This window comes from Rana temporaria, chromosome 3 (genome assembly GCF_905171775.1).
Source record: "Rana temporaria chromosome 3, aRanTem1.1, whole genome shotgun sequence".
Classification (NCBI taxonomy): domain Eukaryota; kingdom Metazoa; phylum Chordata; class Amphibia; order Anura; family Ranidae; genus Rana; species Rana temporaria.
The window spans coordinates 471173776-471188672 of record NC_053491.1 but is presented as its reverse complement, the minus strand read 5'-3'; the positions used below and the strand labels follow the sequence as shown (position 1 = coordinate 471188672).

The 14897-nt window shown below is 42.9% G+C and overlaps 1 protein-coding gene across 1 annotated transcript; it reads right to left on the bottom strand.

Moving 5' to 3' along the window:
- Positions 1-1866: 1866 nt before the first annotated feature.
- On the bottom strand, positions 1867-14661 carry LOC120930649 (olfactory receptor 11L1-like). Its single transcript, XM_040341826.1, has 2 exons — positions 14614-14661; positions 1867-2817 (listed from the first exon to the last, which is right to left on the bottom strand). Exons 1-2 carry the CDS (start codon positions 14659-14661, stop codon positions 1867-1869), a joined length of 999 nt encoding a protein of 332 aa, XP_040197760.1.
- Between the last annotated feature and the right edge of the window lie 236 nt (positions 14662-14897).

Genomic DNA, 14897 nt, shown 5'->3' with positions numbered 1-14897 from the left:
CACTTACTGAATTTAGTATATGAAAGCACCTATGGGGGCAGCCAAAGACACCAGATCAATCAAGTCAGCAACAATGCTGGACCAAGCCTGATCAGCCACTTATATGGTATATAGAGAGAGGAAAAGAAAAAGAAAAATAAACAATTGTCAATATTTATGTAAGCATGAAAACAGATCATGCCTAATTGATTACAATGAATCATAATTAAAAGAAGTTTTGGGACATCAGGTGTAAAGAGCAATACATGCCAAACACATCAGTCAAAGTAGACAAGGCTGGCCATTCAGTAGCAAAGAGTAACAAAGTAGCCTAAAAGTTTTTACCTGAATAAACAAGGTGTTCCAGGAGAGGCTGTTCCCATATGTCAGTGCAGCAGGGTGGATGGACCACATTGGATCCTTCAAAACCCCCCTCCCGCACACACGAGCGTCTGACGTCATCGGGCGTGCGCAGACACACAGCATCCATGCGCATGCGCCAAAAGGACCAGTTCCCAGTCGCCTACAACCCCCAAAAGCATCAGCGGCGGGATAGAGTCAGCTGATGTATGACCCCCAGTGGTGCCAAGCACCAGCCAAATGTCCAGCCAGGAGGGTGCGCAAGGGGTACCTCCCATAGGGAGAAAAAAAACAATTGCAATAGAGGGGGAGGAGGAACAGACAAACGGGGAAGGTCAGAGGGTGAAAAAAGGGCAATTGACAAGCGCAGGGATGAAAATCGGGCGTTCTTAAATGAAGCCCTTGGGTGTCCATATGGACGAGCCATAGGTCGCCCCTGGTGGTCACGAAGCAGATACCAGGGAAAGGCAGACGTGTGTAGCCAAATAGGGTCCCAGCACTTAGACAGACGAAGAGAGACAAAAATGAAAATGAGATCATAGAAAATTCTAGATCTAAACTGGTGGAAAATAGAACTAATAAAAAAATTCTCACACACGCCAGGGGTAGCAGGGCTGCAAAAAAGGTCATCACATAAATGAAAGCAAATAAAATATAAATCAGGACAACGACCCTAAATATACAGCCAGAGCTACAATGGAATGCTTTAGATCTAAGCATATTCATTTGTTAGAATGGCCCAGTCAAAGTCCAGACCTAAATCCAATTGGGAATCGGTGGCAAGACTTGAAAATTGCTGTTCACAGACGCTCTCCATCCAATCTGACAGAGCTTGAGCTATTTTGCAAAGAAGAATGAGCAAAAATGTCCCTCTCTAGATGTGTAAAGCTGGTAGAGACATCCCCAAATAGACTTGCAGCTGTATTTGCAGCAAAAGGTGGTGCTACAAAGTATTGACTCAAGAGAGCTAAATACAAATGCACATCACACTTTCAGATATTTATTTTGTAAAAAATGTTGAAAACCATTTATCATTTTCCTTCCACTTTACAATTATGTGCCACTTTGTAAGGCTGATTGTATTACGGGGTAGTGGCGCTGCCTATGAGCTGGTCAAATTGTAAATTCCAATGCAATAAGGGGTGGTACCCCAGGGGCACCTCCCCTTATTGCATTGGAATTTACAATTTGACCAGCTCATAGGCAGCGCCACTACTCCTTAATACAACCAGCCTTACATACACACCCCTCCCTTGGGAGGTTTGTCAGGGGGACAGCAGTTTATTTTACCTAAACTTAGCACGGAATTCACTTTACATACAATGTGCCACTTTGTGTTGGTCTATCACATAAAATCCCAATAAAACACATTCACGTTTTTGGTTAGAACATGACAAAATGTGGACAATCTCAAGGGGTATGAATACTTCTTCAAGGCACTGTATGTGGAATCAGCTCTTATGGATTTAATCTTTGATATCAAGATCCGACATGAAAGTTCAATTTAAACATATTAAAATATTATCATCATTTTCTAAAATGCAAGTGCAGACAGTGGTTGATGATTTTAGCTACAGCTTTTTTTAAGTCTTTATTCCTCAGGCTGTATATAATTGGATTCATCAGTGGGGTGACCACAGTGTAAAACAATGACAAGAATTTAGTGATGTCCCATGACTGTCCTCTACGGGGTACCAAATATACGCAAACTATGGTACCATAATAAATACAAACCACAGTCAGGTGGGAGCTGCATGTTGAGAAAACTTTCTTCCTGCCAGTAATAGATGGGATTTTAAAAATGATGAAAATTATATAAACATATGATACAATGATGATAAAGAATGGGATGACAACAGAACCAAAAATGATCAATGTCACTTCAAATTTAACAACGACGGGATCAGAGCAGGAGAGTTGTAGGATTGGATCAAGATCACAAAAAAAGTGATCAACTATATAGGGACCACAGAACTGTAATTTTGATATTGTTATAGTGGGAACCAATACTATTAATACACTTAAAACCCAACATGTAATAATCATCACCCAGCAGAGCTGGACATTCATTACTAAAGTATATTGCAATGGTTTACAGATGGCCACATATCGATCATAACACATCACTGTCAGGAGAAGACACTCTGAGGCTTCGGAAACACAAAAGAAATAAAACTGGGCGATACAATCAGAAAATGATATTATGGTCCCCTTCATTAAAACAGCATGGATCGTGTTAGGAAGAATGTTCGTTGCCAGTAAGATATCCAATGCAGAGAGCTGGGAGAGGAAGAAGTACATGGGGGAATGAAGGGATTTGCTGTAGAACACCAGCGTGATGATCAGAAGGTTTCCACATATTGTCACACAATAAATCAAAAGAAAAAGAAAAAAGATCCAAAATGTTACATTATGTGGAATCTGAAGTCCTAATAGGTGGATCATGGCAATACTGGACACATTTTTCTCCTCCATAACCTGGAGAGAAAACAATAAAAATTAGAAACATATTTGTTCAGAGGGTAAAATTCAACTTAATTGGGTAATCTTAACAATTTTGTACTGGCATATTTATAAAAAGTGATGCAAAGATATATAATATGTTAAAAGTGTCATAAGCCATATGCCGCGTACACACCATCGTTTTCTGCGATGGAAAAAAGCGACGCTTTATGTGCTTTAAAAAAACGTCATTTTTCAAACTTCAATTTGAACAACGACGTAGCATACACACCATCGCTTTTTCACAACGCTCTAGCACAGCGCAGTTCCGTCAATCACGCACGACGTCACTATAAAGGGTCGTTTCCATGCGGAAGACGGCCTCTTTTGCTGATATCGTGTTGCTGCGTGTTAGTAAAAGTTTGGTGAGATACGATTCGTGATTTTCAGTGACTGTGCTTTAAATTTCGTTTTCTGTCGTACAGTTTGTCTATTTGTTGTCGGATCTGTGATACAGTGCTTGTACTAAGGACGTATTTGTTTAGGCATTACGTTTTGTGTGCACGGTGCTGTTTAGCAGGTCGTTCTTCAAAGGCCATTCTTTACTTCAGGGCGTAATTTTTAGTCTGATCTGATTTGACGACCGTTTTCTAGCCATGTTGCGGGTACGAACTCGTCGCCGAGATCGTGCTGTGCTTGTTGTTAGGATGTGTGCTGCATCCCAGCGACGGTCCATGAACAGGGTGAGGAGGAGGTTGTGGACCAAGAACTGGTTGCTATGCAGGGACCAGTTCTCTCATATGCCTCTGCTGCGGGAGATCCGAGAAAATAACCCTGATGATTTCAGGAATTTTCTTAGGATGTCTGACCCCGTATTTCAGCAGCTTTTGGCTTTGGTGTCGCCATATATCACCAGGCAGGACACCGTTATGCGGGAAGCCATCACTGCTGAGCAGAGGCTAGTTGCTACGTTGCGCTACCTTGCAACAGGGAGAAGTCTGCAGGACTTGAAGTTCTCGACGGGCATCTCCCCCCAGGCTCTGGGCCTCATAATCCCTGAGACCTGTTCGGCCATCATTCAGGTTCTTCAGGAGGACTATGTTAAGGTAAGTGGTGTTCTTTCAATGGTCAAACTATGTCCCAAAAAAAAATTAAAAAAATAAATGTTATAATATGCTCAGAATGTTCACTTTGTCTCTATGTATGCTGTTCTACACAATTAGTAAAGCCCTACATGTTTATTTAATTTAGCCAACCTGTCCATCATTCTATGTTGTGGCCAAACCCACCTAGCATAGTCCCTATATCCACGTTTATTTGTGGCCTCCATTGTAGTGCTGCATTTTGTGTGTCCCTATATCCCCGTTTATTTGTGGCCTCCATTGTCCAAACCCCCCCCCCCCTAGATTTTTGAAATACATACTAATAATTATTTTTCTTAGTTCGATATTTTTGGGGGGGTTGTTTCTCATCTCATCTTGAGCCCCACTCCCCCTAAATATATTTTTTTAACATCAGAGGGGGGTGATTAATATGCTTAATTGTTCACATGTTATTTTTTAATACTAACCTTTTTTGTGGAATTGTTGGTGGGATCCCTTGTAATTTTAGCTATATTCTGTTCAAAATCTTTGTTCTAATGTTTTTTATTTTTTCTTTCTATCCAGTTCCCCACCACGCCACAGGAATGGCAGACTGTGGCAGCGGACTTCTCCCAGCGTTGGAACTTTCCGAACTGTGGAGGAGCCATTGATGGCAAGCACATCCGCATTGTGCCCCCACCCCATAGTGGATCCCATTTCTTCAATTACAAGGGGTTCCACAGCGTTGTTTTGATGGCGGTGGTCTCTGCAAATTACGAGTTCTTGTACGTGGATGTTGGGAAAAATGGCCGGATGTCGGACGGCGGTGTCTTTGCGGAGACGGAGTTCCCCCAACGGCTTCGGTCGGAGGACCTAGGATTGCCACCTGCGGAGGAGAACGAAGAGGGTCTGCCCTTCGTGTTTGTAGCAGATGAGGCTTTTGGTTTGGGTCCCCACCTCATGAGGCCATTTCCCGTACGCACCCTCACCCATGAGAGGAGGGTTTTTAATTATCGGCTGGCCAGAGCAAGACGTGTGGTAGAGAATGCCTTTGGAATCATGGCCAGCCGATTCAGATTGTTTTTAACAGCAATAAACATGGCGGAATACAAGTGGAATTACATCATACTATCTTGTTGCATTTTGCACAATTTTTTGAAAAGAAATTCTCAAACGTACCTGACGGTATTGCCTGATGAGGCTGATCTTGTGGCTCCGGAGCCGGGACATCAGGCTAGCCATAGAGGCTTGGCCCCCCAAACCGCACGTGCAGTGCGTCAATCCTATGTGGACTATTTTATGGGGAGGGGGGCCATTGCAATGCCTGATCTTGATTAAATAATTAAATTTACTTTTTGTTTGATGAAACAGTGTTTATTTGTTTGATTTTAGTTATTTTGAAGTTTTGGGGGGTAATGTTTCTTTTTCCTAGGTTCTCATCCAGCCATGTGTTTGGGATGTAATAAATTCCCATGAGTGTTAAATCTTAATAACTCTACAAATATGCCTGAGTAATTGAATGAGTCTGCATTGATACCAATAACTACACACAAATTGTTTGGAGTCCAAAATGTTATTTATTTGTTATTTTTTTATTTTTGATTAGTCCAACAAATTTTTTTTTTTGTTCTTTTTTGATTATTACAAAATATAATATAATTTTTTTGTTTTTTTGTTCTTTTTTGATTATTACAAAATATAATATAATTTTTTTGTTTTTTTGGTCTTTTTTGATTAGTACAAAATATAATCTAATTTTTTTGTTTTTTTGTTCTTTTTTGATTATTACAAAATATAATATAATTTTTTTGTTTTTTTGGTCTTTTTTGATTAGTACAAAATATAATCTAATTTTTTTGTTTTTTTGTTCTTTTTTGATTATTACAAAATATAATATAATTTTTTTGTTTTTTTGGTCTTTTTTGATTAGTACAAAATATAATTTTTTTTTTTTTTTGGTCTTTTTTGATTAGTACAAAATATTTTTTTTTTTTTTTTTTTTTCTAATTCAAGGAAAAAAGAAAATACACCAAAAATTAAACCCTCCCCAAAACATTAATAAAATTTTTAAGCTGCCGTTCCAGCGTCTTTGCTTTGTGGCGTATTTCACGGCAGGCCAGACGTATGTCCTCAACTTGGGCCCTGCAGGTGAGAACCTCGCCGATGAGGAGCTGGGCACTATACGTGTCCAGTCCCTGACCAGCCCGATTTCCTCCTGAAATGTTGAACCAAAACATGTGTTAAAAGATTGTATGCCTATATCTATATTCACAGAAAATGTGGTAGATGTTACTTTACCAGATGTTGAGGCAGGTTCCTCTTCCTCTACATCCCTCGGGGGTGTGGCTTGATTGGCTTGTGCCTCCTGCCTTTCTGCTTCATTGTGCCCTACAAGATTGAAGAAAGGGAAAACATGAGGTTCAACCATTAGCGAGCGGCATGAAATGACACCCAAAAAATAAGAAATGATAAACAAAAGGTCACTATTGTTGATTTTTAAACAATTATCAATAAAATAGACCAATATTTAATCCATTCACAAAGTAATGTCAAATCAGTTAACACAATTTTTAAGTTTAGATATGTAAGCTAAACAAGTCTCCCCTGGATCTGCTCACCCCTGTGTGTGACCCAACATAGGTTGTGATTGTGACAAACATTTGTGCTACTGAGTACACATGTTCAATAAAAAAAGGAGTAGCAAACGCTCCTTTTTGTGAATCTCAAGGTATTTACGTTTCTTCTAAAATAAGCTGAAACACATTTCCATCTATTCCAGAATTGAATACACCTTTTTTTTAAGCCCCAAAAATGTCACAACTTTCATATTTGTGTCGACTAATTGGTCATAGGAGTCGTCGTTCATTCGCCCACAATTCCTAAATTTACGATTTTTGTTCAGATACAGTGCTTCAACTCCCCTTTGCACATGCAAACTAGGCATGATGCCATTTCTCATTAATATGGTCTTGGATTATTGAAAGTCACCGAATGAACGACGACTACGACGACTGCATCATGCGTCCACATTCATAATATTCATTTTATGGTCAACCTGGCCCAAAAAAAAAAATGGCACAAAGAACACACCAAAATAATTAAATACACATGGAAAAAACTTACTTCTTCTTCGAATAACCTTATTAATTCTGTAAAGTTGGTGGGGTTCCCTTTTTTTTAAATCCGACCACCTTTTGCGCAGGTGCTCTCTGCTCCTGGTTTTCCCAAACTTCCGCTGGAGCCTACGGATGACCTTCTCCATAATTTGGGCTTTTACTTTATTGGGATGCATGTAGGGGCCATGCTTGGCATCATAGTCCTCCCTCCTCAATATGGTGACCATCTCCACCATTTCATTAAAGCTCATGTTGGAGGCTCTGCAGCGTAATCTGCGGCGTGGTTGGGCCTGGCCTGCCTCCTGGCTAGAGCTAGAATACACCTCCATGTTGTCCATCTTTTCTCACTCACCAAACGACAGAGAAGGGGCGTGGAAAGGACGATACCGAACGTCAGGGGTGGGGTGTCGTGCGGAGCGTCACGCGTGCGTAGTGTAAAAGGGATGGGACGTGTTTGTAAACGGCGTGCATAGTCTGTGGAAGAAGTCGTAAATCACGATCTTAACTAACGACGAGACGTAAGTTTTTAATTCCGACTTTATTATAGTGAATAGGGAATGAGTTTGTGGGCTAGTTAGGGGAAGTAAGCTAGTGCCTTTAATTACATTATGTTTTGGCTTCTGTTTCATGTGCAGAAAGAATGGATTCCTTCAAGGATGCGGACTTCCTGACAGAATTCATCCAAAAATGGAAGGAACATCCAGTTCTGTGGCAAACCAAAAGCACAATAAATAAAAACAAAGATGCCAGGGAGAAAGCTAGACAGAGCATGCTTGTTTTTGTGAAAACAAGGATCCCCAACGCCACAACAGCCACTGTGAAAAATAAAATCAATTCCATCAGGGGCACCTACAGGGCCCAACGGGTCCAAGTCCTGGCCTCAATGAGGTCTGGGGCTGCAGCTGACTCCATATACAAACCAACCCTGTGGTACTATAGTCAGCTGCAGTTCCTGGACGACCACATTGAGACCAGGACATCCATGTCTACCCTTCCCCCAAGAGGTAGCTCCCAGCTTCCCAGCAGCCAATCCTCCAGTGTTCCCTGCAGACAAGAGCAGACAAGCTCGGAGGAAGAGGAAGAGTTCCTGGAGGACCCCAATTGTGAGCCGTGGAGAATGGTATGTGTTTTTTCTTTGAATTTAGTTAGTATATGACAAGTATAGTAATAATGGTAAATGTATGTTACTATTGTTCTAAATTCTATGTGAATCTCGTAAGTTTAGGGATAGGATCAATAGTCAGTAGTGGGAAAACATGATGGGGTCAAAATGGGCAAATTAATAATGTTGATGAAGGAGTGGGTGGCATTTTCAGATAGGCCAGTAGGGGGGAGTAACGCAATACACCTGCAAGGGGTCCCAGATGGAAGACACCCTTTTTGAGTACTATCTAGTTGACACTAAATTGATTAAATGAATTTTTGGGGAAAAGGCCACTTATTTACTAAATTAGGCATGCAACAACCCACATAATTCCAGGGGGACCATGTCTGAAGGTGTTTAAGGGGCCACATAATTAAGGATGGCGACCCTGTGTATAATATATATTGACATTCAATTTGCATCACTCATGATTGTAAAAATGTGTGTGATTAATGACAAACACAAATAACATATGTTCCTTTTTTTCATACACAGGCAGACCCAAGCCAGGAACAGCCAGGGCCCACAGGGAGCCAGGAAGAGACAGGGCCCACAGGGAGCCAGGAGGAGCCAGGGCCAACTGCAAGGCAGGAGGTGGCAGAGCCCACTGGGAGCCAGGAGGTGGCAGGCCCCAGTGGGACCCAGGAGGCACGCCGGCGGGATACCATCTCCCGGATCCCTCCATTCCGCAATCCCAATAAACGGCTCAGGAGTATGCGACAAATGGAGGAGGAGACCCAGGGCCTGCTTCGCCAAGCTACTGCAGCCATCCGAGAGCCACCCAGTGAAGTTGAGGGGTTCGCAGCGCTCATTGCAGCCAAGATGTACAATCTGGAGCAGAGCCAGCGTGTGCGCTGCGAACTCCTCATCTTCCAAGCCATAACCATGGCATCCCTGGGGCAGCTCGATGATGACACCCACATTGTGCGGATTGCTCCTCCTGTCCTTGCTGCTCCTCCTGCTCCTGCTCCTGCTCCTGCTCCTGCTCCTGCACCTGCTCCTGCTCCTCCACCTCATGAGGCTGCTCTGGCTCCTGCCACCTCATCTCCTCCAGGAACCCAGCCCCCAAGGACTCGGGCTACCGGGAAGGCTGCAGGGAAGACTGCAGGGAAGGCTGCTGGGAAGAAAAGGGCGAAGAAATAATACGGTGCCCCTGATGGAATTTTTTTATGTGGACTCACAGGCTGTATTTGTGGCTTCGGGGACCCTTGTTTTCACAAAAAATCAAGCATGCTCTAAAGTGCTGCCTACCTTGGCATCTTTGTTTTTATTATGTTGTGTTTTTGGGTTGCCACTTTTTTATTTTCAAATTTTTATGAAGACTAAAATAAAAATTAAATTTTCAGCCAAATTTCAACATGTTTCTTTATTGTAGATTTGAAAGATCAGTATTGAGTGGGCAGACCCATTACAAAAAAAATAATGAAAACATTAACAAGGTAAAAAAACATGCTTGTGGGTGAATTAACTTAAAAATTAGGTTGGTGCAGACACTTCACACACTCCTAAATAAAAACAAAATAGAGATTACTAATCAAATTGGTGACAAAAATTCAAAAAAATAAAAAAAGGTGGACCAATATATATATTTAAAATGTTTAAGATGGAAGATACAACTAAATAACAGAACACAAACAAAAACATTATCAAACAAGAAAGAAACTAATTAAAAGCTTGTCATAACTATGCAACAAGATCAGCCGCAACAAACGTCCATTTCTGGGTAGCAGTTAAAAGCAGGGATTAAAGAAGCGCTTTATTTTCTTGTCTATAAGCTGAAAAACACCTTAACGAATGTGCTGATTCCATTCTGAACAGTCGTTTTACATGAATGAGCGCTGCCGTATCCTAACTTGCTTCTGAGCATGCGCGGGCTTAAATCGACGTTTTTACGTACACACGGTCAATGTTTAGAACACAGAAAACGACGTCGGCCAAAAACGACACATAAAATTGAAGCATGCTTCAATTTTTTTCTGTCGTTTTTTAGAAGACATAAAACGACGTTTTTGCCCACACACGGTCAATTAAATTGACGTTTTTGAAAATGACGTTTTTTTCCATCGCAGAAAACGATGGTGTGTACGCGGCATTACACTATATGATCAAATGTTTGAAGGTATTTAAACGTCTCAACTATATAATCTTTTTGGACATACCATTCTAAAATCAAGAGAATTAATATGGAGTTGGTTTATTTGTAGTTATACCAGCCTACACTCTTCTGGGAAGGACTTAACCAATATTTTGGAAGATGCTTTTTTTGAACATTCTTAATTTTTTTTCAAAAATGTATGTTTACAATGAAACATAACAAAAATAATACCACTCATATACATGAAAGAACATCGTAGAGAGTTCAATTAGGACAACTATTGTACAAATGAATAGTGAACACTATGGATCCTGGGGTTGTACAGGATTGTTCAGAGATTGTCCAGTTGAGTGTACAAGAAGGGAAACTAGGGAAAGGGAGGGGGAAATTAGGTAGGTATGATAAATCGAGAAACAGTTAGGCCCAGATTCACAAAGCACTTACGTCGACGTATAACAAGATACGCCGACGTAAGTGCAAATGTGCGCCGTCGTATCTGTGCGCCGGACCCACAAACTAAGATGCGCCTAAAAACAGGCTTCAGCCCGCCGACGTAACTTGCCTACACTGGCGTAGGGTGGGCGCACATTTAGGCTGGACGCATGGTGGCGCTCCCATTGATTAGCCATTCAAATATGCAAATGAGTGAAATACGGTGATTCACGAACATACGTGCGCGTAAGTTGTACGTCCGGCGTAAAGTTATTCCCCATAAAGGAGGTGTAACCCAGCAGCAGACATGCAAAGGTCTGTACCAGGGAACACAAGCCGGCGTATTTTACGTTGGGCGTGTCTGGCTGGGCGTAGGTTACGTTCACGCCGTACACAGTGATCCGGCGTAGTTTAGGCAGTTGTTCCGACGTGGTTGTGAGCATGCACAGGGGGATGCGTCCACGTCTCGGCGCATGCACGGTTCGTGATACGTATCTGTCTGGCGCTTGGCCCATCATTTGCATGGGGTCACGCCTCATTTGCATGGCTCACGGCCACTGCCACCTACGCCGGCGTACGCCATCGAAACCCAGCGCAGCGTTGGGAGCACTGGCTTGGTGAAATTCTGATAGCAAATGTCCGTCGGAATTTCCGACAAAAAGCTCACATCAAACATTTGTTGTCGGAATTTACGATTGTGTGTACGCTGTATAAGTTGTGAAGTGGGGTCTCCAAAGATTGGATATGTTTTTCCAGCACATACCACAGATGCTGAATGGATTGAGATCTGTAAATCATTGTTGCATTCCTCAAACCATTATAGATGCCATTTTTGCAGTGTGGCAGGGTGAAAGAAGCCAGTGTCATCAAAGAATACTGTTTTCATGAATTGGGTAGCAACAATATTTAGGTAACTTTTACGTGTCAAAGTAATATCCAAATTAATGGCAGGACCCAAGGTTTTGCAGAAGAAAACTGGTCAAATTATCACACTGTCTCCACCAGATTACCTTTTTCCTAAAACTGCCTTGTGGTGCCATCTCTTCCCCAGGTAAGTGATAAACCCTGCCATCCACATGATGTAAAAGAAAATGTGATTCATCAGACTAGGCCATCTTTTTCCATAGCTCCGTGGTCCAGTTATGATGCCCACATGCCAATTGTAGTAAATGTTGGCTGTGGACAGTGCCGATCCTGACCTTCCTGGGGCCCTAAGCAAAATGACATGTCACAATAAAGAGTTGAGAAGCGGGGGCTCCCGAAAATGATATGTCACACAAAAGTTGAGAAGCAGGGGGGGGGGGCGCTGCCAACATTGACATGTCACAATAAATATTAAAGTTGAGAAGCGGAGAAAGGGAGGGGGTGTTCTGCTGTCGGAAATATCATCTTACATTAAAGTGAGAAGCAGGGGGTGCTGACTTCTTACCTCTTCTCCCATGCAGCCAGCGAGTTGAGAAGCGGGGTGAGGGGCCGAAAATGACTTCTCACCAGGCTGGCCTCTAGTTATTTGGGGGGCCTCCATGGCTTTGCGGGGCCCTAAGCGGCTTGCATAGTGAGCCTATAGGGCGGATCGGCTCTGGCTGTGGACATGGGTCAGCATGGGTACCCTGACCAGGCTCCGGCTACACAACCCCAAACACTGCAATGCCCATTTTTTCAACTTTTAACAAATCAACTTCATGGACAACATGCTTTCTTGCTGGCTAATAAATCCTACCAACTTTCAGATGCCATAGTAATAGGGCTACTTTCAAACTGGCCAAGCTCCTGTAAAGCACCTTTCCTGTCATTCCAGTGTCAATGCCTGAGTGCTTTCACACTGGACTGGTGCATTTGCGGGACATTAAAAAAAGTCCTGCCAGCAGCATCTTTGGGGTGCTTTGGGGCGGTGTATACACTGCTCCTAAAGTTCCCCTGCCCATTGCAATGCGCTTCGGCAGCATTACTTTGCAGGCACTATTAACCCATTTATTGGCCGTTAGAGGCAACACTGTATCTTGGCCTAGGTCAACAAGGCCCAGACCTACTGCAGCACTTTGCAGGAGGGCAGCATGAAAAAAGCCCCCACCGGCTTGTGAGGTGGACTGGGCAGCAAGACAAATCAGTCTGGTGCCCCCATAAAGCGGCTGCACTGCTGCCGGTATGATAGGGATGGCGCATACACAAGGGACGCTGACATGGTCACCTATACTTGTCAGTTAGGTAGTAGGACTCCCCTGCAATCTTTTGCTTGTGCCAGTTGTACATATTAGGAAATCTTAATTTTATTTCTGTTGATCGCTGATGATAAAAATAAACAGATGGATTTATTTGTTCCTGCCCCAATCCTTACTTTGCTCACTGCCTGGACCTTCATCACCATGCTATATGTTTTCTGCTGCACCACTGGCATGTTTATATCCTCTTAGTCCTCCATAAATTTAGCAGAAATTTGTGCTTAAAGTAGAACTATAGGCAACACTTTTTTTCCCATTTCGGATAGAGTAAAGCCTCGTACACACGACCGAGGAACTCGGCGGGCGAAACACATCGTTTTCCTCGTCGAGTTCTTGTTCGGCTCGTCGAGGAACTCGACGAGCCAATTTTCTCCATTCCCGTCGAGGAAAAAGAGATCATGCTCTCTTTTTGGCTCGTCGAGTTCCTCAACAGTTTTCCTCGCTGAAAAATGTACACATGACCGGTCTCCTTGGCAAAAAAAATCTCCCACCAATTGGTTATGATATATATTTGTTTCACACATTTTTTTTTTCTATCATCTTTTATCACCAGTATGAGATTTTTTATTTATTTAATCCCATACACGATAGCATTCTATGTGTGACACATCAGGGTTCATCAAATTGTTCTATTGACTAACGATCACCTGTGGGCTAATTGGTGAAATGCCTCATTCACCCCATGTGTACATTTTTCAGCGAGGAAAACTGCAAAGTCGTGTGTACGAGGCCTGAGGGGTGGTTATAGCCCCTGTTAAAACATTTTTGGCATCCCTTCATTTCTCTTTATTTCCTGCTCCATAGCCAAACAGGAAGTGAGAGGAAATATCTGCAGATTAAGGGAACCCCCCCCCCCCCAAGGCCCTCAGAACTAGTGTCCCCACTGAAAAATTTCAGGGCAGGTCTTAAACAGAAAGTGGTGGGACCTTGACAGGAAGGGGTGGATCATATTTAAATTAGGGGTTTCATGAGTTTAGTCAGGCCTAGGGCAGCACAGAACCTAAATACACCACTGGCTAGAGGGGGTTAAAAGTGCCCCGCTAGCGGATGAAAAGCACCGCTAAACCGACGCAATGCCCCCCCCCCCTCCCCCCGCTCCCTAAAATACTATAAAGTCAGTAAAGAATACTTAATGCATTCAAGGAAAAATAGTAGACATTTCTTGCAAGTGTTAAAAGAAAATGTTTGTAGTGCATTTTTTAATGATCAATTTTAGACCTAAAGTTGTAAACTGAAATTAGATCTACCTGTTGCCCCCCCCCCCCCCCCTATGCTGCCTACCTCCAGTAACAGCTAAGAAGACTAAGGCCCCTTTCACATTGAGGAGTTTTTCAAACTAAAAATAGCGCTGCTATCCCGCCTGAAAAACTCATTCACTGCAGACTCAATGTGAAAGCCCAAGGGCTTTCACACTGAGGCGATGCGCTGGCGGGAGACAAAAAAATCTCCTGTCAGCAGCATCTTTGGAGTGGTGAGAGGAGCGGCGTGTATACCGCTCCTTCGCCGCTCCTTCCCATTGAAAACAATGGGAAACCGCCGCAATACCGCCCGCAATGCGCCTCTAGAGAGGCACATTGCGGGCGGTATTAACCCTTTATCAGCCGCTAGCGGGGGTTAATACCGCACCGCTAGCGGCTGATTCCCACGGCAATCCCGGCGGTATAGCGCCGCTATTTTTAGCAGCGTTATACCGCCACTGCGGCTCCTGCCCCAGTCTGAAAGGGGCCTAAACAAAAATACTTACCTCTGATCTGGAGTTGCTGATTCCCTGATACAGCATGCCAAAAGCCATGACCTAGGGACCAAAAATGTGAAAGGCTACACTGGGGTTGGTTTACTAAAGGCAAATAGACTTTGCACTCTGCAAGTGCAGTTGCGTCAGAGCTTCACTCTCCACTTTTTAAAGAATACCCAATCATGTGCAAGGAAAAAAAAATGTGTTTGCACATGATTGGATGATGGAAGTCAGCGGAGCTTCCCCTCATTTACTAAGCTCTGGCGCAACTACTCTTGCAAAGTGCACAGTCT